We start from the raw sequence: 26,167 nt of genomic DNA, 5'->3' as shown, positions 1-26,167 counted from the left end.
TGCACTGCTCAGCCCAGTGTGCTGCATCATCTATGTATATATCTGACTGTGCTCACACAGCTTATAATTGTGGGGGAGACTGGGGAGCAGTGCCAGTTATAGGTTATAGCAGGAGCCAGGAGTACATATTATTAAAATTAAACAGTGCACACTTTTGCTGCAGGAGTGCCACTGCCAGTGTGACTGACCAGTGACCTGACCACACTGACCACCAGTATAGTTAGTAGTATACTATATTGTGATTGCCTGAAAAAGTTAAACACTCGTCGTGTGACTTGTGTGGTGTTTTTTTTTTATTCTATAAAAAACTCATTCTGCTGACAGACAGTGTCCAGCAGGTCCGTCATTATATAATATATACCTGTCCGGCTGCAGTAGTGATATATATATATTTTTTATATCATTATTTATCATCCAGTCGCAGCAGACACAGTACGGTAGTTCACGGCTGTAGCTACCTCTGTGTCGGCACTCGGCAGTCCATCCATAATTGTATACCACCTACCCGTGGTTTTTTTTTCTTTCTTCTTTATACATACATACTACATCTCATTATCAACCAGTCTATATTAGCAGCAGACACAGTACAGTAGTCCACGGCTGTAGCTACCTCTGTGTCGGCACTCGGCAGTCCGTCCATAATTGTATACCACCTACCCGTGGTTTTTTTTTCTTTCTTCTTTATACATACATACTACATCTCTTTATCAACCAGTCTATATTAGCAGCAGACACAGTACAGTAGTCCACGGCTGTAGCTACCTCTGTGTCGGCACTCGGCAGTCCATCCATAATTGTATACCACCTACCCGTGGTTTTTTTTTCTTTCTTCTTTATACATACATACTACATCTCATTATCAACCAGTCTATATTAGCAGCAGACACAGTACAGTAGTCCACGGCTGTAGCTACCTCTGTGTCGGCACTCGGCAGTCCATCCATAATTGTATACCACCTACCCGTGGTTTTTTTTTCTTTCTTCTTTATACATACATACTACATCTCTTTATCAACCAGTCTATATTAGCAGCAGACACAGTACAGTAGTCCACGGCTGTAGCTACCTCTGTGTCGGCACTCGGCAGTCCGTCCATAATTGTATACCACCTACCCGTGGTTTTTTTTTCTTTCTTCTTTATACATACATACTACATCTCTTTATTAAGCAGTCTATATTAGCAGCAGACACAGTACAGTAGTCCACGGCTGTAGCTACCTCTGTGTCGGCACTCGGCAGTCCATCCATAATTGTATACTAGTATCCATCCATCTCCATTGTTTACCTGAGGTGCCTTTTAGTTGTGCCTATTAAAATATGGAGAACAAAAATGTTGAGGTTCCAAAATTAGGGAAAGATCAAGATCCACTTCCACCTCGTGCTGAAGCTGCTGCCACTAGTCATGGCCGAGACGATGAAATGCCAGCAACGTCGTCTGCCAAGGCCGATGCCCAATGTCATAGTACAGAGCATGTCAAATCCAAAACACCAAATATCAGTAAAAAAAGGACTCCAAAACCTAAAATAAAATTGTCGGAGGAGAAGCGTAAACTTGCCAATATGCCATTTACCACACGGAGTGGCAAGGAACGGCTGAGGCCCTGGCCTATGTTCATGGCTAGTGGTTCAGCTTCACATGAGGATGGAAGCACTCAGCCTCTCGCTAGAAAAATGAAAAGACTCAAGCTGGCAAAAGCAGTAGCACCGCAAAGAACTGTGCGTTCTTCGAAATCCCAAATCCACAAGGAGAGTCCGACTCCAATTGTGTCGGTTGCGATGCCTGACCTTCCCAACACTGGACGTGAAGAGCATGCGCCTTCCACCATTTGCACGCCCCCTGCAAGTGATGGAAGGAGCACCCGCAGTCCAGTTCCTGATAGTCAGATTGAAGATGTCAGTGTTGAAGTACACCAGGATGAGGAGGATATGGGTGTTGCTGGCGCTGGGGAGGAAATTGACCAGGAGGATTCTGATGGTGAGGTGGTTTGTTTAAGTCATGCACCCGGGGAGACACCTGTTGTCCGTGGGAGGAATATGGCCGTTGACATGCCTGGTGAAAATACCAAAAAAATCAGCTCTTCGGTGTGGAAGTATTTCACCAGAAATGCGGACAACAGGTGTCAAGCCGTGTGTTCCCTTTGTCAAGCTGTAATAAGTAGGGGTAAGGACGTTAACCACCTCGGAACATCCTCCCTTATACGTCACCTGCAGCGCATTCATAATAAGTCAGTGACAAGTTCAAAAACTTGGGCCGACAGCGGAAGCAGTCCACTGACCAGTAAATCCCTTCCTCTTGTAACCAAGCTCACGCAAACCACCCCACCAACTCCCTCAGTGTCAATTTCCTCCTTCCCCAGGAATGCCAATAGTCCTGCAGGCCATGTCACTGGCAATTCTGATGATTCCTCTCCTGCCTGGGATTCCTCCGATGCATCCTTGCGTGTAACGCCTACTGCTGCTGGCGCTGCTGTTGTTGCTGCTGGGAGTCGATGGTCATCCCAGAGGGGAAGTCGTAAGACCACTTGTACTACTTCCACCAAGCAATTGACTGTCCAACAGTCCTTTGCGAGGAAGATGAAATATCACAGCAGTCATCCTACTGCAAAGCGGATAACTGAGGCCTTGACATCCTGGGTGGTGAGAAACGTGGTTCCGGTATCCATCATTACTGCAGAGCCAACTAGAGACTTGTTGGAGGTACTGTGTCCCCGGTACCAAATACCATCTAGGTTCCATTTCTCTAGGCAGGCGATACCGAAAATGTACACAGACCTCAGAAAAAGAGTCACCAGTGTCCTAAAAAATGCAGCTGTACCCAATGTCCACTTAACCACGGACATGTGGACAAGTGGAGCAGGGCAGGGTCAGGACTATATGACTGTGACAGCCCACTGGGTAGATGTATGGACTCCCGCCGCAAGAACAGCAGCGGCGGCACCAGTAGCAGCATCTCGCAAACGCCAACTCTTTCCTAGGCAGGCTACGCTTTGTATCACCGGTTTCCAGAATACGCACACAGCTGAAAACCTCTTACGGCAACTGAGGAAGATCATCGCGGAATGGCTTACCCCAATTGGACTCTCCTGTGGATTTGTGGCATCGGACAACGCCAGCAATATTGTGTGTGCATTAAATCTGGGCAAATTCCAGCACGTCCCATGTTTTGCACATACCTTGAATTTGGTGGTGCAGAATTTTTTAAAAAACAACAGGGGCGTGCAAGAGATGCTGTCGGTGGCCAGAAGAATTGCGGGACACTTTCGGCGTACAGGCACCACGTACAGAAAACTGGAGCACCACCAAAAACTACTGAACCTGCCCTGCCATCATCTGAAGCAAGAAGTGGTAACAAGGTGGAATTCAACCCTCTATATGCTTCAGAGGTTGGAGGAGCAGCAAAAGGCCATTCAAGCCTATACAATTGAGCACGATATAGGAGGTGGAATGCACCTGTCTCAAGCGCAGTGGAGAATGATTTCAACGTTGTGCAAGGTTCTGATGCCCTTTGAACTTGCCACACGTGAAGTCAGTTCAGACACTGCCAGCCTGAGTCAGGTCATTCCCCTCATCAGGCTTTTGCAGAAGAAGCTGGAGACATTGAAGGAGGAGCTAACACGGAGCGATTCCGCTAGGCATGTGGGACTTGTGGATGGAGCCCTTAATTCGCTTAACAAGGATTCACGGGTGGTCAATCTGTTGAAATCAGAGCACTACATTTTGGCCACCGTGCTCGATCCTAGATTTAAAGCCTACCTTGGATCTCTCTTTCCGGCAGACACAAGTCTGCTGGGGTTGAAAGACCTGCTGGTGAGAAAATTGTCAAGTCAAGCGGAACGCGACCTGTCAACAACATCTCCTCCTTCACATTCTCCCGCAACTGGGGGTGCGAGGAAAAGGCTCAGAATTCCGAGCCCACCCGCTGGCGGTGATGCAGGGCAGTCTGGAGCGACTGCTGATGCTGACATCTGGTCCGGACTGAAGGACCTGACAACGATTACGGACATGTCGTCTACTGTCACTGCATATGATTCTCTCACCATTGAAAGAATGGTGGAGGATTATATGAGTGACCGCATCCAAGTAGGCACGTCACACAGTCCGTACTTATACTGGCAGGAAAAAGAGGAAATTTGGAGGCCCTTGCACAAACTGGCTTTATTCTACCTAAGTTGCCCTCCCACAAGTGTGTACTCCGAAAGAGTGTTTAGTGCCGCCGCTCACCTTGTCAGCAATCGGCGTACGAGGTTACATCCAGAAAATGTGGAGAAGATGATGTTCATTAAAATGAATTATAATCAATTCCTCCGTGGAGACATTCACCAGCAGCAATTGCCTCCACAAAGTACACAGGGTGCTGAGATGGTGGATTCCAGTGGGGACGAATTGATAATCTGTGAGGAGGGGGATGTACACGGTGATATATCGGAGGATGATGATGAGGTGGACATCTTGCCTCTGTAGAGCCAGTTTGTGCAAGGAGAGATTAATTGCTTCTTTTTTGGGGGGGGTCCAAACCAACCCGTCATATCAGTCACAGTCGTGTGGCAGACCCTGTCACTGAAATGATGGGTTGGTTAAAGTGTGCATGTCCTGTTTATACAACATAAGGGTGGGTGGGAGGGCCCAAGGACAATTCCATCTTGCACCTCTTTTTTCTTTTCTTTTTCTTTGCGTCATGTGCTGTTTGGGGAGGGTTTTTTGGAAGGGCCATCCTGCGTGACACTGCAGTGCCACTCCTAGATGGGCCCGGTGTTTGTGTCGGCCACTAGGGTCGCTTATCTTACTCACACAGTCAGCTACCTCATTGCGCCTCTTTTTTTCTTTGCGTCATGTGCTGTTTGGGGAGGGTTTTTTGGAAGGGACATCCTGCGTGACACTGCAGTGCCACTCCTAGATGGGCCCGGTGTTTGTGTCGGCCACTAGGGTCGCTTATCTTACTCACACAGTCAGCTACCTCATTGCGCCTCTTTTTTTCTTTGCGTCATGTGCTGTTTGGGGAGGGTTTTTTGGAAGGGACATCCTGCGTGACACTGCAGTGCCACTCCTAGATGGGCACGGTGTTTGTGTCGGCCACTAGGGTCGCTTATCTTACTCACACAGTCAGCTACCTCATTGCGCCTCTTTTTTTCTTTGCGTCATGTGCTGTTTGGGGAGGGTTTTTTGGAAGGGACATCCTGCGTGACACTGCAGTGCCACTCCTAGATGGGCCCGGTGTTTGTGTCGGCCACTAGGGTCGCTTATCTTACTCACACAGTCAGCTACCTCATTGCGCCTCTTTTTTTCTTTGCGTCATGTGCTGTTTGGGGAGGGTTTTTTGGAAGGGACATCCTGCGTGACACTGCAGTGCCACTCCTAGATGGGCCCGGTGTTTGTGTCGGCCACTAGGGTCGCTTATCTTACTCACACAGTCAGCTACCTCATTGCGCCTCTTTTTTTCTTTGCGTCATGTGCTGTTTGGGGAGGGTTTTTTGGAAGGGACATCCTGCGTGACACTGCAGTGCCACTCCTAGATGGGCCCGGTGTTTGTGTCGGCCACTAGGGTCGCTTATCTTACTCACACAGTCAGCTACCTCATTGCGCCTCTTTTTTTCTTTGCGTCATGTGCTGTTTGGGGAGGGTTTTTTGGAAGGGACATCCTGCGTGACACTGCAGTGCCACTCCTAGATGGGCCCGGTGTCTGTGTCGGCCACTAGGGTCGCTTATCTTACTCACACAGCTACCTCATTGCGCCTCTTTTTTTTCTTTGCGTCATGTGCTGTTTGGGGAGGGTTTTTTGGAAGGGCCATCCTGCGTGACACTGCAGTGCCACTCCTAGATGGGCACGGTGTTTGTGTCGGCCACTAGGGTCGCTTATCTTACTCACACAGCTACCTCATTGCGCCTCTTTTTTTCTTTGCGTCATGTGCTGTTTGGGGAGGGTTTTTTGGAAGGGCCATCCTGCGTGACACTGCAGTGCCACTCCTAGATGGGCACGGTGTTTGTGTCGGCCACTAGGGTCGCTTAGCTTAGTCATCCAGCGACCTAGGTGCAAATTTTAGGACTAAAAATAATATTGTGAGGTGTGAGGTATTCAGAATAGACTGAAAATGAGTGGAAATTATGGTTTTTGAGGTTAATAATACTTTGGGATCAAAATGACCCCCAAATTCTATGATTTAAGCTGTTTTTTAGGGTTTTTTGAAAAAAAACACCCGAATCCAAAACACACCCGAATCCGACAAAAAAAATTCGGTGAGGTTTTGCCAAAACGCGGTCGAACCCAAAACACGGCCGCGGAACCGAACCCAAAACCAAAACACAAAACCCGAAAAATTTCAGGCGCTCATCTCTAGTACCATATAGTGTATGTAGTGTAGTAATGTATTGCAGTATATAGGGGATTGTAGTGCACTGATGTGGTGTAGCATATAAGAGGATGTAGTGTAGTGATGTAGTGTACCATATAGGGTATGTAGTGTAGTAATGTAGTGCAGTATATAGGGGCATGTAGTGCACTGATGTGGTGTAGCATATAAGGGGATGTAGTGTAGTGATGTAGTGTAGCATATAGGGTATGTAGTGTAGTAATGTAGTGCAGTATATAGGGGCATGTAGTGCACTGATGTGGTGTAGCATATAAGGCAGGGATGGGGAACCTTCGGCCCTCCAGCTGTTGTTGAACTGCACATACCAGCATGCCTTGCTACAGTTTTGCTATTTGGCCATGCTAAAACTGTTGCAAGGCATGCTGGGATGTGCAGTTCAACAGCAGCTGGAGGACCGAAGGTTCCCCATCCCTGCTATAAGGGGATGTAGTGTAGTGATGTAGTGTAGCTGGGTATCATGGGCCAACCTCCGAAACTCCGTACAGTAAACCTCAACTGGCCTTCTTCCTTGCTTAAGGATCGAAATCTGAGCCTCGGCTGAGGTCGTCTTGTCAGGGTCATCATACAACATGCCCAGTGCCGTAAAAAAAGCATCAACACTTTTAAGCGACGGACAGTCAGGCTGCAACCCATATGCCCAGACCTGTGGGTCTCCTTGTAGCAAGGAAATCACTATGCCCACCCGCTGAATCTCTGAGCCAGAAGACTGAGGCCTAAGCTGGAAATATAGCTTGCAGCTCTCCTTGAAACAAAAGAACTGCGAGCGATCTCCAGGAAAACGACGGGAGATTTACTTACGGCTCCTTAACCCCTGAAGGTGCTGCTGCTGCAGGAGCTCCACCAGCGGCCTGGGAGGTATGCATTTTAATGGACAAATCATTAAATTGTCGAGTCAAGACCTGCACCTGATCAACCACCTGTTGCAAAGTATTTTGAGGGGTATGCTCCATATTCCCACAAAATTTCAACAGGAGTATTGGGCTGCTGAATATGTTATGCACACCAGTGCCTGCAGGAATGTACTGGTGTCTGAACGGAGAGGGATGCAAAACAAATGAACTCACAGACAGACTGGGGAATATGACATTACGTACACAGAAGGTGATAGGGTAACAAAATAAACACAAAGTGAACAGAGAAGCCCAGAGGCTAAGAAACTGGGTGTCTCCCTAGTATTAGGAGTGCTCAGATGGAAAGAAGCAAGATGTTGTGTTTTAATACGTAGAGAACCCGAAATGCTGTTGCTAAGGGCAACAGCAAAACTCTAAAGGGTTACCAACGGGTGTGGCAGTAAACTCCTTGGTCAGAGATGGAATAATAGACACAAGGAGAGTCTCCACAATCCTAGTCCTCACTTGCAGTGCACTGGTTCAGCTTACTGCCACTAAACTGACACCAGAACACCTTGCACAGTGAGAAAGGATTTTGGCAGGCAAGTCTGAGAATAGAGCCGCAAACTTGCTAAGTTCACAGAGTAGCAAAAGAACCCCAGTGTTAGGTTCCTGGTGCTCAGAACAAGGGAGATGTTATGAAGCGAGTCCAGAGCACCAGGACGTAATGCTGGGAAAGGGGAATGGAAAGGGAATAGCCCCTGGCGCCCTAACTCCGTTGTCTCGCCCGTGTGGTCAGAAATCCCCTGCGAGACTATGGTTGCTTGAGCCCATGGCAGCCGCGTTTGAAGGGCGGATTATGTCTGCCCAACTCCGATGCCCCCTCAGGTCTTAATGGGAGACAAAGGGAAATCCGAGACAGGGTGATAACAAGGGGCCCTCTGACTAAACAACCAGGCCAGGGGCTACAAGCTAACTGACTAAACCTGAGGTATGTGCGGTAACCCGCCAGGGAAAAGGACAACCAAAATCCACTAGTCCGTACTCCTACCCAGCACCGCTGGATACCAGAGTGGATCTGTGGGAGCGGAATCCTCCGCAAAAGCTCCGGAACACAAATAATAAAAGATAAATAATTAAGCGGCCCAAGCCGCAACACACGGCTACGCCGTGACTCACGAACACCACTGGATGTTCAAAGGTGCTCAGTCAGGACTCCAGGAACAGATGACGACTTCCGAGTACAGGACAACTGAGAACAGGAACGACCGGATACAGCAGGACTGGAAACACTTTCAGCAAACAGATTCAGCATTCAGGAAGCTCAGGAACTAGCAGGAACCAAGCTCAGAACTCAAGCAGACTGAAAACCCAGAAATATCACCAGCATCTGCGAACTGCAATCAGCCAGCATATAACAGAGAGGCCTAATTAATAATCCAGTGCAGCTGGCCTATTGCAGGACTCCAAGCTGACAAGATGCAATTAGCAGCCAGATGAGGCTGAACACATGGGAACAAGCTGCAATTGCACAGACTCACCAGCGGCAGCAGACGAGAGTAATCTAAAACAGAGCAATGGGAAATCCTGGCATGCAAGACAACTAAATAAACATAAAATAGAAATGAACCACTACCTGTGGTTCATAACAGTATCCCCTCCTTAAGGGTGAGCTCCGAGCACCCCATGACACCCACGGGGAACATAAACAGAAGTAAAACATAAAATACATAACAAAAATGCAAAACAGGAATGAGCCACAGCCGTGGCTCATAACATTACCCCCCCCTTGAGGAGGGGTCAAAAGACCCCAAAATTCAGACTATCCAGAACAAGGGATACAAAAAAACAAACAAAACCTGACACACTGGTCTAACAGACAAGAAAACAAAAACAAGCTGTAGCAACAACTTGTAACAGTGCCCTCCCCCTAACGGTGGCCACAGGACACAAGACAAGGAGAAGAAGAAAAAAATCTCTTTTTTTTTTTTTTTAAATCAAGGCAAGAGTCAAAAAATTATTTCTTTTTCTTCTTCTTCTTTTTACAAAGCTCTTTAAGTCTGACCAAGGTAATTCCCCAAACATTGTCTGAACTGATGGTACCACCCAGCAAGGCTGCGTTCAAATCAGAGACAGGTTTCTTACCCTTGGGAGCTGAACTTTCTGGTAAAGTACTATTATTAGAAGAAGAAGAAGTCAAAAAAGCACATCCTGCAGTCAAAACATCGGGCTGGGACTCTTGTGCAGAGTTTACAGTATTTGGTGGACTCTCAGCAGACAAGACGGGTGACTTAGAGGAACCTGAACCAATTTCTTTGGAACCGTATCTTTTAACAATTGCATCACAGAATGCTAGGGGATCCTGAAGAATGGGATCTTCAGCTTTCATTAGGCTGGTTGCCCACTCAGAAGGCTCTCCTCTAAAAGAATACATCAGATAGAGCCCAAGGTTTTCTGAAGTGATGCCCAGAAATGGTCTAGACAACATAATAGTGTAATAGTGTTTGAAAAGCGCCAGAAATTGGGTGAAGTCCCCATCAAAGGTTATGGATGTTGAGATATCAGAGTCAGGATCTGTTTCCTTCTCATCTGACTGACTGGAGTGCTTTGCTAGGACCTGGTCACTATTGACCTTACTCGAGGCTGAGACTCTCTGAACCCCACCCGGGGCTGAGACTTTCTGAACCCCACCCGGGGCAGTGACTTTCTGAACCCCACCCGGGGCAGTGACTTTCTGAACCCCACCCGGGGCAGTGACTTTCTGAACCCCACCCGGGGCAGTGACTTTCTGAACCCCACCCGGGGCAGTGACTTCCGGGGACCCCGCTGGGGCAGTGGCCTCCGGGGACCCCGCTGGGGCAGTGGCCTCCGGGGACCCCGCTGGGGCAGTGGCCTCCGGGGACCCCACTGGGGCAGTGGCCTTCGGGGACCCCGCTGGGGCAGTGGCCTCCGGGAACCCTGCTGGGGCAGTGGCCTCCGAGAACCCCACTGGGGCCAGCACCTCGGATTCTTTTACTGGGACCGGGCCGTTGGCCTCCCTGACTGGGATCGGGCCATCGGCCTCCCTCTCTGAGTCGATAATTATCGAAAGTTCTCCCGGGACTATGACTTCCGGGACTTTTGCTGAAGCAATAACGTTCAGATCCTCCACTAATGCTATGCTTCTTAAGTTCTTTCCTGGGGAAGCGACTTCTAGACCCTTCTTTGGGGCTGCGTCTCTCGAAACCCCACTTGGGGATATTACTTCAAAGATCCCTTCTGGGGTTTTGCTTCTCGAGTTCCCCTCAAGAACTATGGCTTTAGAGACCCTTTCTAGGGTTGCGCTTTTCAAGTCCCTACCTGGGGTAACAGCTTCTGAGACCCCTTCCGATATGGACACCTGAACTATAATATTTGATGTCCCTCTATAAGCTAGGGCATCGGGTACCGCTCCAGCACTCTGGGCATCGGGTACCGCTCCAGCACTCTGGGCATCGGGTACCGCTCCAGCACTCTGGGCATCGGGTACCGCTCCAGCACTCTGGGCATCGGGTACCGCTCCAGCACTCTGGGCATCGGGTACCGCTCCAGCACTCTGGGCATCGGGTACCGCTCCAGCACTCTGGGCATCGGGTACCGCTCCAGCACTCTGGGCATCGGGTACCGCTCCAGGACCCTGGGCTACGGGCACCACTCCAGGACCCTGGGCTACGGGCACCACTCCAGGACCCTGGGCTACGGGCACCACTCCAGGACCCTGGGCATCGGGCACCACTCCAGGAACCTGGGCATCGGGCACCACTCCAGGAACCTGGGCATCGGGCACCACTCCAGGAACCTGGGCATCGGGCACCACTCCAGGAACCTGGGCATCGGGCACCACTCCAGGAACCTGGGCATCGGGCACCACTCCAGGGACTTGCAACTCCGCTTCCACAGGAACCTCAAGAGAGGAGAGAAACATTCTCTTTTGATTCCTGAATCTATAATGGGGCTCCCTTGCCCAAGGACCCCAATTATAGGACAGAGAGCTTTTTTGTGTGGGTTGTGTGACAAGTGCCTCTGCCACAGTAGAGACAGGAGTAGGTCTTGTATCATGACTCAACTTGGCCAGAGGGCAAGACTCGTCACCACACTTTGGCTTGCGCAACTCACAGGTCTGCAGATAATGGCCTAAACCCCCACAATATAGGCATAAGTTTAAGTTTCTGCGACGCAGACGCTCCTCTTCTGAGAGCCTGGGCCGCAGAAAACTTTTAAACCTTTTCTCTTCAATTAGACCAGAGGATTCTCTTGTCACCATACTGTGAGCAAGAGTCTCTTTAGAGATAGATGTACTCTCAACGACTTCTGGCAAAATGAGCAAGATTTTAGTCAGAAGGTTTTGCAGTTGCTTTAGGGATTGCTGCAAAACTTCTAGTCGCTCTGGTCTCAAAGCACTGAATACAGAGTTCAGAGCTGCGAGAGATGCCTGCAGGGCTTGCATAGTAGACATAGGAGGTTTTAAAACTAGACGAGACAAGACAAGACAAGGCAAGACAAGGCAAGGCAAGACAAGGCAAGGCAAGACAAGGCAAGGCAAGACAAGGCAAGACAAGGCAAGGCAAGACTAAATTTTGCTAAACAAAACAAGACTTTTTTTTTTTTTTTTTTAAACACCGGACTGGATTCTAAACACCGGACTGGATTCTAAACACCGGACTGGATTCTAAACACCGGACTGGATTCTAAACACCGGACTGGGCCAAAAAAGAAAAAAAAGTTTTATTTCTTTTTTGTGGTATGGCTGGTGATAATGTTAGGTTCCTGGTGCTCAGAACAAGGGAGATGTTATGAAGCGAGTCCAGAGCACCAGGACGTAATGCTGGGAAAGGGGAATGGAAAGGGAATAGCCCCTGGCGCCCTAACTCCGTTGTCTCGCCCGTGTGGTCAGAAATCCCCTGCGAGACTATGGTTGCTTGAGCCCATGGCAGCCGCGTTTGAAGGGCGGATTATGTCTGCCCAACTCCGATGCCCCCTCAGGTCTTAATGGGAGACAAAGGGAAATCCGAGACAGGGTGATAACAAGGGGCCCTCTGACTAAACAACCAGGCCAGGGGCTACAAGCTAACTGACTAAACCTGAGGTATGTGCGGTAACCCGCCAGGGAAAAGGACAACCAAAATCCACTAGTCCGTACTCCTACCCAGCACCGCTGGATACCAGAGTGGATCTGTGGGAGCGGAATCCTCCGCAAAAGCTCCGGAACACAAATAATAAAAGATAAATAATTAAGCGGCCCAAGCCGCAACACACGGCTACGCCGTGACTCACGAACACCACTGGATGTTCAAAGGTGCTCAGTCAGGACTCCAGGAACAGATGACGACTTCCGAGTACAGGACAACTGAGAACAGGAACGACCGGATACAGCAGGACTGGAAACACTTTCAGCAAACAGATTCAGCATTCAGGAAGCTCAGGAACTAGCAGGAACCAAGCTCAGAACTCAAGCAGACTGAAAACCCAGAAATATCACCAGCATCTGCGAACTGCAATCAGCCAGCATATAACAGAGAGGCCTAATTAATAATCCAGTGCAGCTGGCCTATTGCAGGACTCCAAGCTGACAAGATGCAATTAGCAGCCAGATGAGGCTGAACACATGGGAACAAGCTGCAATTGCACAGACTCACCAGCGGCAGCAGACAAGAGTAATCTAAAACAGAGCAATGGGAAATCCTGGCATGCAAGACAACTAAATAAACATAAAATAGAAATGAACCACTACCTGTGGTTCATAACAGTATCCCCTCCTTAAGGGTGAGCTCCGAGCACCCCATGACACCCACGGGGAACATAAACAGAAGTAAAACATAAAATACATAACAAAAATGCAAAACAGGAATGAGCCACAGCCGTGGCTCATAACACCCAGCAAGTTAAACGACTGACTCCAGTCTTACTGCTAGGTCTGGATTGGCAGAGTGTAGTACCAAATCCCAAGGCCTATTTGCAGTAAGCAACAAACAAATACAAAGCTACACAGTACTGGCTAACTTTCAGGAACTGACTAACCAACAAAGATTCAGCAGCATCTGCTTAACCTGAGAAGAGGCCTTATATAGCAGGTGCTGTCCACGCCCCACTCAGACCTCACAGACTGTGAGCACAAAAACCAGCACCGGATCCCCTGCCGTGCACAAAGCCTGTAACCACTGCACAGCAAAAGACCCGAACCGGAGTATCAGCTGCGCTCAGGCCACTCGGCTAGCACTTGTCTCCCGGTTGCCATGACGACGTGGCAGCACAGGGCAGGAGACCCTAACAGAAAGAGGACAGAGGACAGGTTGACGAGAGTAGAGCATAACATAAACTATAATAAAGACCAGTTGCTTGGTACTTGGTTAAACAAGGGAGTAGTCTGGGAGAGACTAAGTAAAATTAATATAAATAAATCTCCTGGGCCGATGGACTCCACCCCAGGGTTCTTATGGAATTCAACTTAGCGTCAATTAGATCAGGAATGATACCAAAGGACTGGCATATAGAAGAGGTAGTCCCAATATTTAAAAAGGGTATTAAAATGCTCCCCGGAAACTATAGACCAGTAAGCTTGACATCTATAGTGGGGAAAATACTAGAAGGTATATTAAGGGATAGCATACTAGAGTACTTGGATACCTCCAAGGTTAATACTAGGAATCAGCATGGATTTGTGAAGGACAGGTCATGTCAAACTAACTTAATAAGCTTCTACGAGAAAGTGAGCAACAATGTTGATCAGAGTCAAGCAGTGGATTTGATCTTTTTGGACTTCGCTAAGGCCTTTGACAAAGTTCCACACAGGAGAATAATTCTCAAACTAAGAGACATTGGGGTAGGAAACACTATGTGGGGATTAATGAGATGTACTCTGAATGGGCTTTAGTACTCAGTGGAATATCGCAGGGCTCAGTACTCGGGCCATTGCTATTTAACATATGACCTAGGAGAGGGACTGGAAAGCACAGTGTCAATTTTCGCAGATGATACTAAACTACGTAGAATAATTAATTCAGACAAGGATATTGAGTCGCTAAGAATGACTTATCTAGACTTGAGGTCTGGGCGGATGAATGTAGAATGAGGTTCAATATAGACAAATGTAAAGTTATGCACTTTGGGACTAAGAACAATCAGGCAGCATATAAACTAAATGGGGAAAATGTAGGAATAACTGTAGTTGAAAAGGATCTGGGTGTGCTCATCAATAATAAACTTGGTAGCAGTTTGCAATGTCAAAAAGCAGCAGCAAAGGCTAATAAGGTGTTATCATGTATAAAACGGGGTGTCACAACTGAGGGCCTGAGCTGACGGGAGGCAGCCTCAGTTGTAGGGGCTGAGATGTACCGGAACCTGGGAGGTTGTATCAGACCCCTGGACATGTAAGTAACATAAATAATAACTGCCCGAAGGCGTGACCACGACAACTTGGATAAAAGTCAATGATGTTTATTATGACAACTCCGCAACACAGCAGCAGTAAAAGAAAACGTAAAAGTCAGCAAAGAATAAATACAGTTCCTGGGTACTACAGGATGGCAGGAGCCACAGGGCACTGGTAGTGTGAGATAGTTCTTATGATCTTCTAGATGGAAAGGCCTTACCAGGCCCGACTGTAGCAATGGAGATAACCCAGGATTGTGCCAGCTGGTGTTCCAGGAAAAGCTGGGTTGCTGAAGATAAAACAGCTGCTGTGGATACTGGCTGGAACCAGACTGTTGTTAGCACGGAGTGGATACTGGCTGGAACCAGTTAAATAATAAATGAACTTGGGAGCGATGAAATATGAACTGGAATGTAGAACTTGAGAGCGGAGAAATAATAATACCGGTGGAGAGTGGTAAAGTGTAGAAAGGACACCGGCCCTTTAAGGGAAGCTGCACTCTGCTGGAAGCTGAGCTGGAAGCAGGTAATGTTGTAGCTGGAAACAGATGAATCCACAATGGATTGGAGAGTCAGGCTACACCGCAGGTGGAATGCTGGTGCGGGTCTCTATGGTGGAAGTCTTGAGACAGGAGCTGGAACCTGGAAGACAATCACAGGAGAGAGACAAACAGGAACTAGGTTTGACAACCAAAGCACTGACGCCTTCCTTGCTCAGGCACAGTGTATTTATACCTGCAGCAAGGAAGGGATTGGCTAGGCAATTATGCAGATTATCAATACTGAGAACAGATTGGTGGAAATGATCAGCTGACAGAATCCAAGATGGCTGCGCCCATGCAGACACTTGGAGGGAAGTTTGGTTTGTAATCCATGTGGTAATGAAAACAGTAATGGCGGCGCCGGCCACCGGAGACAGGAGGCGCCAGGCTGACAGATGCACATCCAACCACGCGGACACAGCGGAGGCCGCGGCTGACGTAATCGCCACTCAGACACTCTGCATGCAGAAGTTCAGGGACGGCGGCGGAAGCCGCGGGAGACGCCATGCCAGGTGTAATATGGCGTTTACTGTGACAGCGTCCCAGAGTGACAGGAGAGGATACAGGAATGTACACATCAGGATAACAGATGGGATCCGGTCCTGGAGCGCTGAGCCAGCCTTAGGAGGCATCTGATGGGTAAGAAATGGCGTCCAGATACCCGGATCGTGACAGCACCCCCCCCTTTAGGAGTGGCCCCAGGACACTTCTTTGGCTTTTGAGGAAACTTGGAATGGAATCTCCGGACCAAGGCAGGAGCATGGACATCAGAAGCATTGGTCCATGAACGTTCCTCAGGACCATAACCCTTCCAGTCAATAAGATATTGTAGTTGACCGTAACGGTGACGTGAGTCCAGGATCTTGGCCACTTCATACTCAACGCCTCGTTGAGTTTGGACTTTCGGAGTTGGAGGAAGTGAGGAATGAAACCGATTCAAGATCAGCGGTTTCAACAGGGAAACATGGAATGTCCTGGGTATTTTTAAGAAGGGAGGCAACTGGAGTCTGTAAGCAACAGGATTGATGACTTGTTCAATCTTGAAAGGACCGATATAGCGAGGTGCAAACTTCATACTGGGAACTCTTAACCTCAAATTCTTCGTGGATAACCATACCCGATCACCCACCTTGAGAGCAGGAACTGCCCGACGCTTCTTATCCGCAAACTTCTTGTACCTGAACGATGCCTTGAGCAGAGCTGATCGTACGCTCTTCCAGATATTGGCAAACTGATGCAAGGTGATATCCACTGCGGGAACAGAAGTTGCTGGAAGCGGTTGGAACTCAGGGACTTTAGGGTGGAATCCAAAGTTAGTGAAGAATGGTGTTGAAGCAGATGAAGAATGATACTGGTTGTTATGACAGAACTCGGCCCAGGGAAGTAATTGAACCCAGTCATCTTGAGAGGAGGACACATAGATGCGGAGGAAGGCCTCCAAGTCCTGATTCACCCTCTCGGTTTGACCATTGGTCTGAGGATGGTAAGCCGTGGAAAACTTTAGCTTGACTTGGAGGACTTGACATAAACTTCGCCAGAATTTGGCTGTGAATTGAACTCCTCGATCTGAGATAATTTCTTCAGGAAGACCGTGGAGTCGGAAGATCTCTTGTATGAATACTTGAGCCAACTTGGAAGCTGACGGAAGACCGGTGAGAGGAATGAAGTGTGCCATCTTGGTGAACCGGTCAACTACCACCCAGATGGTATTGAACTTGTTGCACATGGGTAAGTCTGTAATGAAATCCATCGACAAGTGGGTCCATGGTCGACGGGGAACGGATAGTGGAACCAGTTGCCCCGCAGGCGACTGGCGGGATACTTTATGTTGGGCACACTTTGGGCAAGATGCAATAAACTCCAAGACGTCCTTTTTCAGAGTTGGCCACCAATAGGACCTAGAGATAAACTCCAGGGTTTTTTGGATACCTGTATGTCCGGCAAAACGGGAAGCATGGGCCCAATGCATGAGCTTCTTCCTTAGCATCGGTTTCACAAAACTTTTCCCTGATGGGGGCGTAGAGTCCATCCCTACCGTGGAGAATGCCAACGGACTTATAATAGGATGCTTGTCTGAAGACTCTGACTCATTTTCTTGCTCCCATGAGCGGGAAAGGGCATCGGCCTTGCGATTCTGAGAGCCCGGACAGAACTGGAGTTTAAAGTCGAACCTGGAAAAGAAAAGTGCCCATCTGGCCTGACGAGGGTTGAGACATTGTGCGCCTTTCAAATATAGAAGGTTCTTGTGGTCTGTAAGGATGGTGATTGAATGAGAAGCTCCCTCCAACAGATATCTCCACTCCTCTAGAGCGAGCTTGATGGCTAGCAACTCCTGGTCGCCAATGGCATAGTTGCGCTCCGCTGGGGAGAACTTCCGTGAGAAGAAACTGCAAGGATGTAAATGGCCATCTTTAGCCCTCTGAGATAACACCGCTCCTACTCCAACGGAGGAGGCATCCACCTCTAGGATGAAAGGAGAGTCGATGTCAGGCTGTTTCAGGACAGGCGCAGAGATGAACCTCTGTTTTAAAAGATGAAAAGCTTGCATGGCTTCTTCAGACCACTTGGACGGGTTAGCACCCTTCTTGATGAAAGCAGTAATAGGCGCCACAATGGTGGAAAAGTCTCGTATAAACTTTCGGTAATAATTGGCGAACCCTAAGAACCTCTGGACCCCTTTGAGGGTTAAGGGTACCGGCCAATTCTGAATTGCTTGTAGTTTCTCAGGATCCATCTCTAGTCCGGAACCGGACACAATGTACCCTAGAAACGGAATGGACTTGACTTCAAAGACGCATTTCTCTAATTTGCAATAGAGATGATTGACACGGAGACGGGACAGAACCTCCTTTACCCAAAAACGATGTTCCTCTAAATTGTTGGCAAAAATGAGGATATCATCTAGATAGACCACGACATGACGGTATAGAATGTCTCTGAAGATCTCATTGACGAAATGCTGGAAGACAGCTGGAGCATTGCTCAATCCGAAGGGCATGATGAGGTACTCATAATGTCCGTCACGGGTGTTAAATGCGGTCTTCCACTCGTCACCCTCACGGATCCGGATGAGATTGTATGCACCTCGCAAGTCCAGCTTTGTAAAGATGGTAGCTCCGCTAACTCTGTCAAAGAGCTCAGTAATCAGGGGTAAAGGATAACGGTTCTTGATGGTAATGTCGTTCAAACCTCTGTAGTCGATGCACGGCCGCAGACCACCATCTTTCTTTTTTACAAAAAAGAAGCCTGCGCCGGCTGGAGAAGAAGAAGGTCGAATGAACCCCTTTGCTAGGTTCTCTTTAATATATTCCTCCATAGAATGCGTCTCAGGCAGAGACAACAGATAAGTTCGGCCTCGAGGTGGAACCTTCCCTGGAACGAGATCAATCGGACAGTCCCATTCTCTATGAGGAGGAAGGATATCAGCAGAAGCTTTACTGAACACATCCGTGAAATCTTGATATGGAGGAGGTGGAACATCAGACGACCTGGGGGAGGAAGAACAGACAGGCAATACTTTAAACAAACATGTCTCAGCACAGGAGGAACCCCATGCCAGGATTTGCGTAGTCGTCCAATCAATTGTAGGATTGTGAAGACGGAGCCATGGAAGGCCCAGGACCACAGGATGTGTGGCTCTTGGAATCACTAAAAAAGAAATAAGTTCGGAATGAAGAACTCCCACTCTCAGACGAACTGGTAGAGTCCTTAAAGAAATAACTGCATCAAAAATTTTGCTGCCATCCACGGCAGTTAAAGAAATGGACGAAGGAAGTCTCTCGGTGGGTAGGGACCACCGTTTAACATAGGCTTCGGTAATAAAGTTCCCAGCTGCTCCGGAATCAAGGAGGGCAATGACGTTCCGATAACGTTGAGCAACTTGAAGCGAGACTGGGAGATTACAATCTTGAGAAGATGGAGAGGAGATCATTACTCCTAGCCGGCCCTCTCCTTGGCGAGCTAGGATTTGGAGTTTCCCGGACGTTTGGGACAGGCATTAATGGTGTGAGACGGAGCTGCACAATAGAGACAGAGAAACTCGGAGAGACGTCTTCGGCGCTCAGCAGGAGTTAAACGGGAACGGCCAAGTTGCATGGGCTCATCTTTAGATGGTGACAATTGACGAGGAGGAGGAGCAGAAGATTTTGGAGCAGATGATCTTCCACGCTCAGTTGCTCTCTCTCTGAAACGTAAATCAACTTTCGTGCAGAGTGAGATTAGCTCATCTAACTTAGAAGGTAAGTCTCTGGTAGCTAACTCATCTTTAATACGCTCAGATAAGCCATGCCAGAATGCAGCATACAGGGCCTCGTCGTTCCATGCCAGTTCGGACGCCAGGATCTGGAACTGTATCAGATATTGTCCTACAGTACGTGACCCCTGGCGTAAACGGAGAATCTCGGATGAAGCTGAGGTTACCCGGCCTGGCTCGTCGAAGATGCGCCTGAATGTTGACACGAAGGCAGTGTAGGAAGATAGCAGGGTGTCGGACCTCTCCCATAACGGTGATGCCCAATCAAGGGCTGAGCCACTGAGAAGAGAAATAATGTAGGCAATTTTTGTACGGTCACTGGGAAAATTGCCAGGTTGTAGCTCAAACTGAATCTCACACTGGTTGAGAAATCCCCTGCAGAATCTTGGAGATCCGTCAAATTTTGCTGGCGTTGGAAGATGAAGACGTGGAGCAGAAATGGGTAAGGTGGGTGGGGTTATAGCTGGAGTCACTGTGGTTGACGCACCAGACGCGCCTGATCCACGGAGAGTTGTCTGAATCCCATCCAGCCGAGTAGAGAGATCCTGGAGACAGCGGATGATGTGGCCCTGTGCAGCCTCCTGATGTTCTAGTCGGGCTGCCAGTTCTTGCATCGGCCTGGCCGCTTGATCCTGGTCTCCGGCTGGATTCATTAGGTCAGTGCTTACTGTCACAACTGAGGGCCTGAGCTGACGGGAGGCAGCCTCAGTTGTAGGGGCTGAGATGTACCGGAACCTGGGAGGTTGTATCAGACCCCTGGACATGTAAGTAACATAAATAATAACTGCCCGAAGGCGTGACCACGACAACTTGGATAAAAGTCAATGATGTTTATTATGACAACTCCGCAACACAGCAGCAGTAAAAGAAAACGTAAAAGTCAGCAAAGAATAAATACAGTTCCTGGGTACTACAGGATGGCAGGAGCCACAGGGCACTGGTAGTGTGAGATAGTTCTTATGATCTTCTAGATGGAAAGGCCTTACCAGGCCCGACTGTAGCAATGGAGATAACCCAGGATTGTGCCAGCTGGTGTTCCAGGAAAAGCTGGGTTGCTGAAGATAAAACAGCTGCTGTGGATACTGGCTGGAACCAGACTGTTGTTAGCACGGAGTGGATACTGGCTGGAACCAGTTAAATAATAAATGAACTTGGGAGCGATGAAATATGAACTGGAATGTAGAACTTGAGAGCGGAGAAATAATAATACCGGTGGAGAGTGGTAAAGTGTAGAAAGGACACCGGCCCTTTAAGGGAAGCTGCACTCTGCTGGAAGCTGAGCTGGAAGCAGGTAATGTTGTAGCTGGAAACAGATGAATCCACAATGGATTGGAGAGTCAGGCTACACCGCAGGTGGAATGCTGGTGCGGGTCTCTATGGTGGAAGTCTTGAGACAGGAGCTGGAACCTGGAAGATAATCACAGGAGAGAGACAAACAGGAACTAGGTTTGACAACCAAAGCACTGACGCCTTCCTTGCTCAGGCACAGTGTATTTATACCTGCAGCAAGGAAGGGATTGGCTAGGCAATTATGCAGATTATCAATACTGAGAACAGATTGGTGGAAATGATCAGCTGACAGAATCCAAGATGGCTGCGCCCATGCAGACACTTGGAGGGAAGTTTGGTTTGTAATCCATGTGGTAATGAAAACAGTAATGGCGGCGCCGGCCACCGGAGACAGGAGGCGCCAGGCTGACAGATGCACATCCAACCACGCGGACACAGCGGAGGCCGCGGCTGACGTAATCGCCACTCAGACACTCTGCATGCAGAAGTTCAGGGACGGCGGCGGAAGCCGAGGGAGACGCCATGCCAGGTGTAATATGGCGTTTACTGTGACAGCGTCCCAGAGTGACAGGAGAGGATACAGGAATGTACACATCAGGATAACAGATGGGATCCGGTCCTGGAGCGCTGAGCCAGCCTTAGGAGGCATCTGATGGGTAAGAAATGGCGTCCAGATACCCGGATCGTGACACGGGGTATGGAGACAAGGGGGTAAATTTACTAAGATTCGTATTTTCCCGTTTCAGGTCAAAGTTCAATCACGAATGACATCGAAAGTGTAAAACTGCAACTTTTTGAATTTGTTACGATGGATTTACTAAGCTGTCGTATTCGGGTTTTTCTTTTCTTCCGATGTCGATGTCATTCGTGTTTTTTTTGTGTTTTTTACGGCAGTGATTAGCAAAACACTGCCGACTTTTTTACAATTAATCTCGGCCGGATCTGTGTGATCCGTGCTGGGGTTCTATTTGTTTTTTTTTTTAAATTTATATAGTGCCCTGCGGCCGTGGCATCAAAAATCCAACTAGTCACCCCTGGCCGGGGTACCCTGGGGGAGTGGGGACCCCTTCAATCAAGGGGTCCCCCCCCCCCAGCCACCCAAGGACCAGGGGTGAAGCCCGAGGCTGTCCCCCCCCATCCAATGGGCTGCGGATGGGGGGGCTGATAGCCTTTGTTGTAAAAGAAAAGATATTGTTTTTAGTAGCAGTACTACAAGTCCCAGCAAGCCTCCCCCGCATGCTGGTACTTGGAGAACCACAAGTACCAGCATGCGGCGGAAAAACGGGCCCGCTGGTACCTGTAGTACTACTACTAAAAAAATACCCAAAAAAACACAAGACACACACACCGTGAAAGTATAATTTTATTACATACATACACACATACATACATACTTACCTTATGTTCCCACGCAGGTCGGTCCTCTTCTCCAGTAGAATCCAAGGGGTACCTGTTGAAGAAATTATACTCACGAGATCCAGGGGTCCAGGGTCCTCGGGGAATCCAGGTGTAATCCACGTACTTGAAAAAAATAACAAAACGGACACTCGAGCCACGCACTAAAAGGGGACCCATGTTTGCACATGGATCCCCTTTTCCCGACTGCCAGAAACCCACTCTGACTGATGTCTAAGTGGGTTTCTTCAGCCAATCAGGGAGTGCCACGTTGTAGCACTCTCCTGATCGGCTGTGTGCTCCTGTACTGAGTGACAGGCGGCACACGGCAGTGTTACAATGTAGCGCCTATGCGCTCCATTGTAACCAATGCTGGGAACTTTCTTGCTCAGCGGTGACGTCACTTTAGGTCAACCGCAGGGCAGAAAGTTCCCATCATTGGTTACAATGTAGCGCATAGGCGCTACATTGTAACACTGCCGTGTGCTGCCTGTCAGTGAGGACAGGAGCACACAGCTGATCAGGAGAGTGCTACAACGTGGCGCTCCCTGATTGGCTGAAGAAACCCACTTAGACAGAAGTCAAAGTGGGTTTCTGGCATTCGTGGAAAGGTGACCCATGTGCAAACATGGGTCCCCTTTCAGTTCGTGGTCGGGACACCGTTTTGTTATTTTTTTCAAGTACGTGGATTACCCCTGGATTTCCCGAGGAGCCTGGACCCCTGGATCTCGTGAGTATAATTTCTTCAACAGGTACCCCTTGGATTCTACTGGAGAAGAGGACCGACCTGCGTGGGAACTTAAGGTAAGTATGTATGTATGTGTGTATGTATGTAATAAAATTATACTTTCACGGTGTGTGTGTCTTGTCTTTTTTTGGGTATTTTTTTAGTAGTAGTACTACAGGTACCAGCGGGCCCGTTTTTCCGTCGCATGCTGGTACTTGTGGTTCTCCAAGTACCAGCATGCGGGGGAGGCTTGCTGGGCCTTGTAGTACTGCTACTAAAAACAATATCTTTTCTTTTACAACAAAGGCTATCAGCCTCCCCATCCGCAGCCCATTGGATGGGGGGGGACAGCCTCGGGCTTCACCCCTGGCCCTTGGGTGGCTGGGGGGGGGGACCCCTTGATTGAAGGGGTCCCCACTCCCCCAGGGTACCCCGGCCAGGAGTGACTAGTTGGATTTTTGATGCCACGGCCGCAGGGCACTATATAAAAGTGACCCCCGGCTGTGGCATTATCTGTCCAGCTAGTGGAGCCCGGTGCTGGTTTTAAAAATACGGGGGACCCCTACTCTTTTTGTCCCCCGTATTTTTGGGACCAGGACCAGGCGCAGAGCCCGATGCTGGTTGCTTAAATATGGGGGAACCCCTGTCATTTTTTTCCCCATATTTCTGCAACCAGGATCGGCTCAAAGAGCCCGAGGCTGGTTATGCTTAGGAGGGGGGACCCCACGCAATTTTTTTTTCAAAAATAAGCACTTTCCCACCCCTTCCCACTGATATACATGCACGGATCTCATGGATCCGTGCATGCCTATCCAATCACGAATATAAAAAAAAGGTCTGTTTTTTTTTAGCACTTTTTTACGAGTTGTAATTTTTCACGGCAGTGTTTGTTTGTTTTTTGCTTTGCACTTCTTAGTAAATGACCGAGATTCATACTTAAACAGCCGCGTTTTGACCGATGGTGTATTCATTCGTAATTTTTTACTTGGACTTGCAAAAAATTACGAATGCCCTCATCTCTGCCGTGATTAGTGTTTAGTAAATTACCAAGATGACACTTTGATGAAAAAACGGCATCTCGGTCAAAATCGGGAGCTTAGTAAATTTCCCCCAAGGGATGAGAGTGTAATCCTGCCACTGTATAAATCATTGGTGCGGCCACAGCTGGAATATTGTGTACAGTTTTGGTCACCATATCATAAAAAAGATATCTTGGAACTCTAAAGGGTTCAGAGGTGAGCCACTAAACTGGTTAAGGGGTTAGAGGCACAGGACTATGAGAAAAGACTTAAAAGGCTTGATATGTTCACACTGGAAAAGAGGCGACTGAGAGGGGACAATATTAATATTTATAAATACATTAAGGGACAATACAAGGATTTATCAAATGATTTGTTTACCAAAAAAACACTAGATAGGACACGAGGACACCCCCTGAGGTTAGAAGAACAAAAATTCCATACTCAATGGAGAAAAGTGTTCTTCACAGTAAGAGCAGTAAGGATTTGGAATTCTCTGCCAGAGAAGGTAGTAATGGTGGACTCAACCAATAAGTTTAAAAATGGATTAGATAAATTCCTAGTGAAAAAAAATATCCAGGGATACAGCATTTAATTAACATTAAAAAATAAATAAATTATAATATAGGTTGAACTCGATGGACATTTGTCTTTTTTCAACCTCAACAACTATGTAACTATATATAACTATGTAACTATGACCATCTGAAAAAAAGGAAATGTACCTTCTGCAGCCCGGTAGGTAATGAGGTGACAGATACACGCCTCGTGGTTTTCTTGGAGCGCACAATGAGGTTGTCCGCCATGATCTTCTCCGTCTCTGCCTCTACAACATTAACATCCAGTTGGAGAAATGCTTTCAAAGAAAAATAATCTTATAAGTAAATCTGAGTCAGTGACGGACATTACAATGTATTTGCTGGAAACGGTTATTAATATACTTCCATGTAGTGCCTTCTCTGGGTTAATTGTCAGCTCTGCGGTAATATCCGTATGTAAGTGGTAGAATAATCGCCAGTAACAACCACACTGATTGCTGATAAAGAGGTGGCTCCTCTAATGCATCTTAAATGAATATGATGGTGAAAAGTCATAATTATCTTAGCCTGTGTATTGCTGAAACGGAAGCTGTAAATTAGGTAACTAATGGGCACGCAACTGTGCGGTCTGCTGACCACATATGTACGAGCAACCACTTCCAGGGAGGGATCCTACAGATCCCTCTCTAAGTAAATTGTGTGATATGTAGCGCTTAGGCTACAACAGCTAATTCCATAGGAAGATGACATCAGTAGCTAGCTACCAGGTCCAAGCTCCGAATTCCAAATCTTTCTGGAGATTCCTTAATAAAGCAACCCTCATAGAAACCTGTGATGTCTGCTTTTGCGTACAAAAATGGAGGACCGTGTACATACATTCAGGGGATACTTCATATTTGTGGCTCACCCCCTCAAATACCAGTTTTCAGAGGATAACCCACAAATATTCATTGATAAATAGGGTACTAAATCTTTCCACTTGCTAACTGTGATAATTGTAAATGAAACTACAGACTGACAAACAAGTAACCAAAAAGATAGTGCTTACTGTATCTGTCTTGCATCTCTCTGGATGGTGCATAAGTCAGAATGTGTACCATTAGTCTAGTGTCTGTAAATGCTCTGCACAGGGGGACCTGATTCAGATGTGGTTGGAGTTGCGCCCATTGTCGCTAAGTACCAATTTTTTTTTATTTTGAGCATGCACAGGACAAGTTCTGCGCGTGCACTAACGGGTCTTGCGACACAGGAAGCAAGATGGCAGTAGGCCTGCTGGCATCAGGGGTGGGGAGGCGGCAGCGACCAGTGGCGCCGAGAGGGGGGTAGCGGGGTACTCTTTACACGGGTCTGTTCGGTAACCCCCACTTCCCTGTTGCAGAGGTACTTTGTGCAGGAAGAGAGAGGACTGGCTGCTGCAGCAGCCTCTCTCCACAGCGCAGCATACGGCACACGCAGTGTGCTGCACTGGGGGGGAGGGGCAAAAGCAGTTACTCAGTCTTCTCTCCCCTTCCGTGATGTGAGGGGTAAGTAATTGCGATCGCACTGGCACACCACCGCTTCTTCCTCCTCCTTCCCTGCTGCCGCCACCACCACAGAAAGGACTGGCGGACACAGTTTTGCTGCAGCCCCCCATTAGCCACACCCCCTCCCATTACAGAGGACGTCGCTGCCAGGAGTGCTGACAAGCTTGCTGGGCGCAAGCTTGATGGCGCCCCTGGCAGCGACGTCCTCTATTTGCAAAAATGGAGGTGTGTTGCCACTGTTTAGCAGAAGGGAAGTGGCCAAGCTGTTTGCTGCTGGGCTTGGTTGAGAATTGCTTGAG

General features: G+C 48.2%; 2 protein-coding genes across 4 annotated transcripts in view; one reads left to right on the top strand and one right to left on the bottom strand.

The window, feature by feature from the left end:
• LOC134958358 (cadherin-related family member 3-like) overlaps positions 1-26,167 on the top strand; it is a 419,058-nt gene that overhangs the window by 54,356 nt on the left and 338,535 nt on the right. The gene's annotated exons all lie outside the window — the stretch shown is intronic.
• C9H3orf49 (chromosome 9 C3orf49 homolog) overlaps positions 1-26,167 on the bottom strand; it is a 75,346-nt gene that overhangs the window by 31,914 nt on the left and 17,265 nt on the right. The window contains exon 3 of the mRNA XM_063938916.1: positions 24,532-24,662. Coding sequence (XP_063794986.1) covers positions 24,532-24,662 — 131 coding nt within the window. The remainder of the gene's footprint in view (positions 1-24,531; positions 24,663-26,167) is intronic.

This window comes from Pseudophryne corroboree, chromosome 9, assembly GCF_028390025.1.
Source record: "Pseudophryne corroboree isolate aPseCor3 chromosome 9, aPseCor3.hap2, whole genome shotgun sequence".
NCBI classification, from domain to species: domain Eukaryota; kingdom Metazoa; phylum Chordata; class Amphibia; order Anura; family Myobatrachidae; genus Pseudophryne; species Pseudophryne corroboree.
This window is presented reverse-complemented; position numbering and strand designations above follow the sequence as displayed.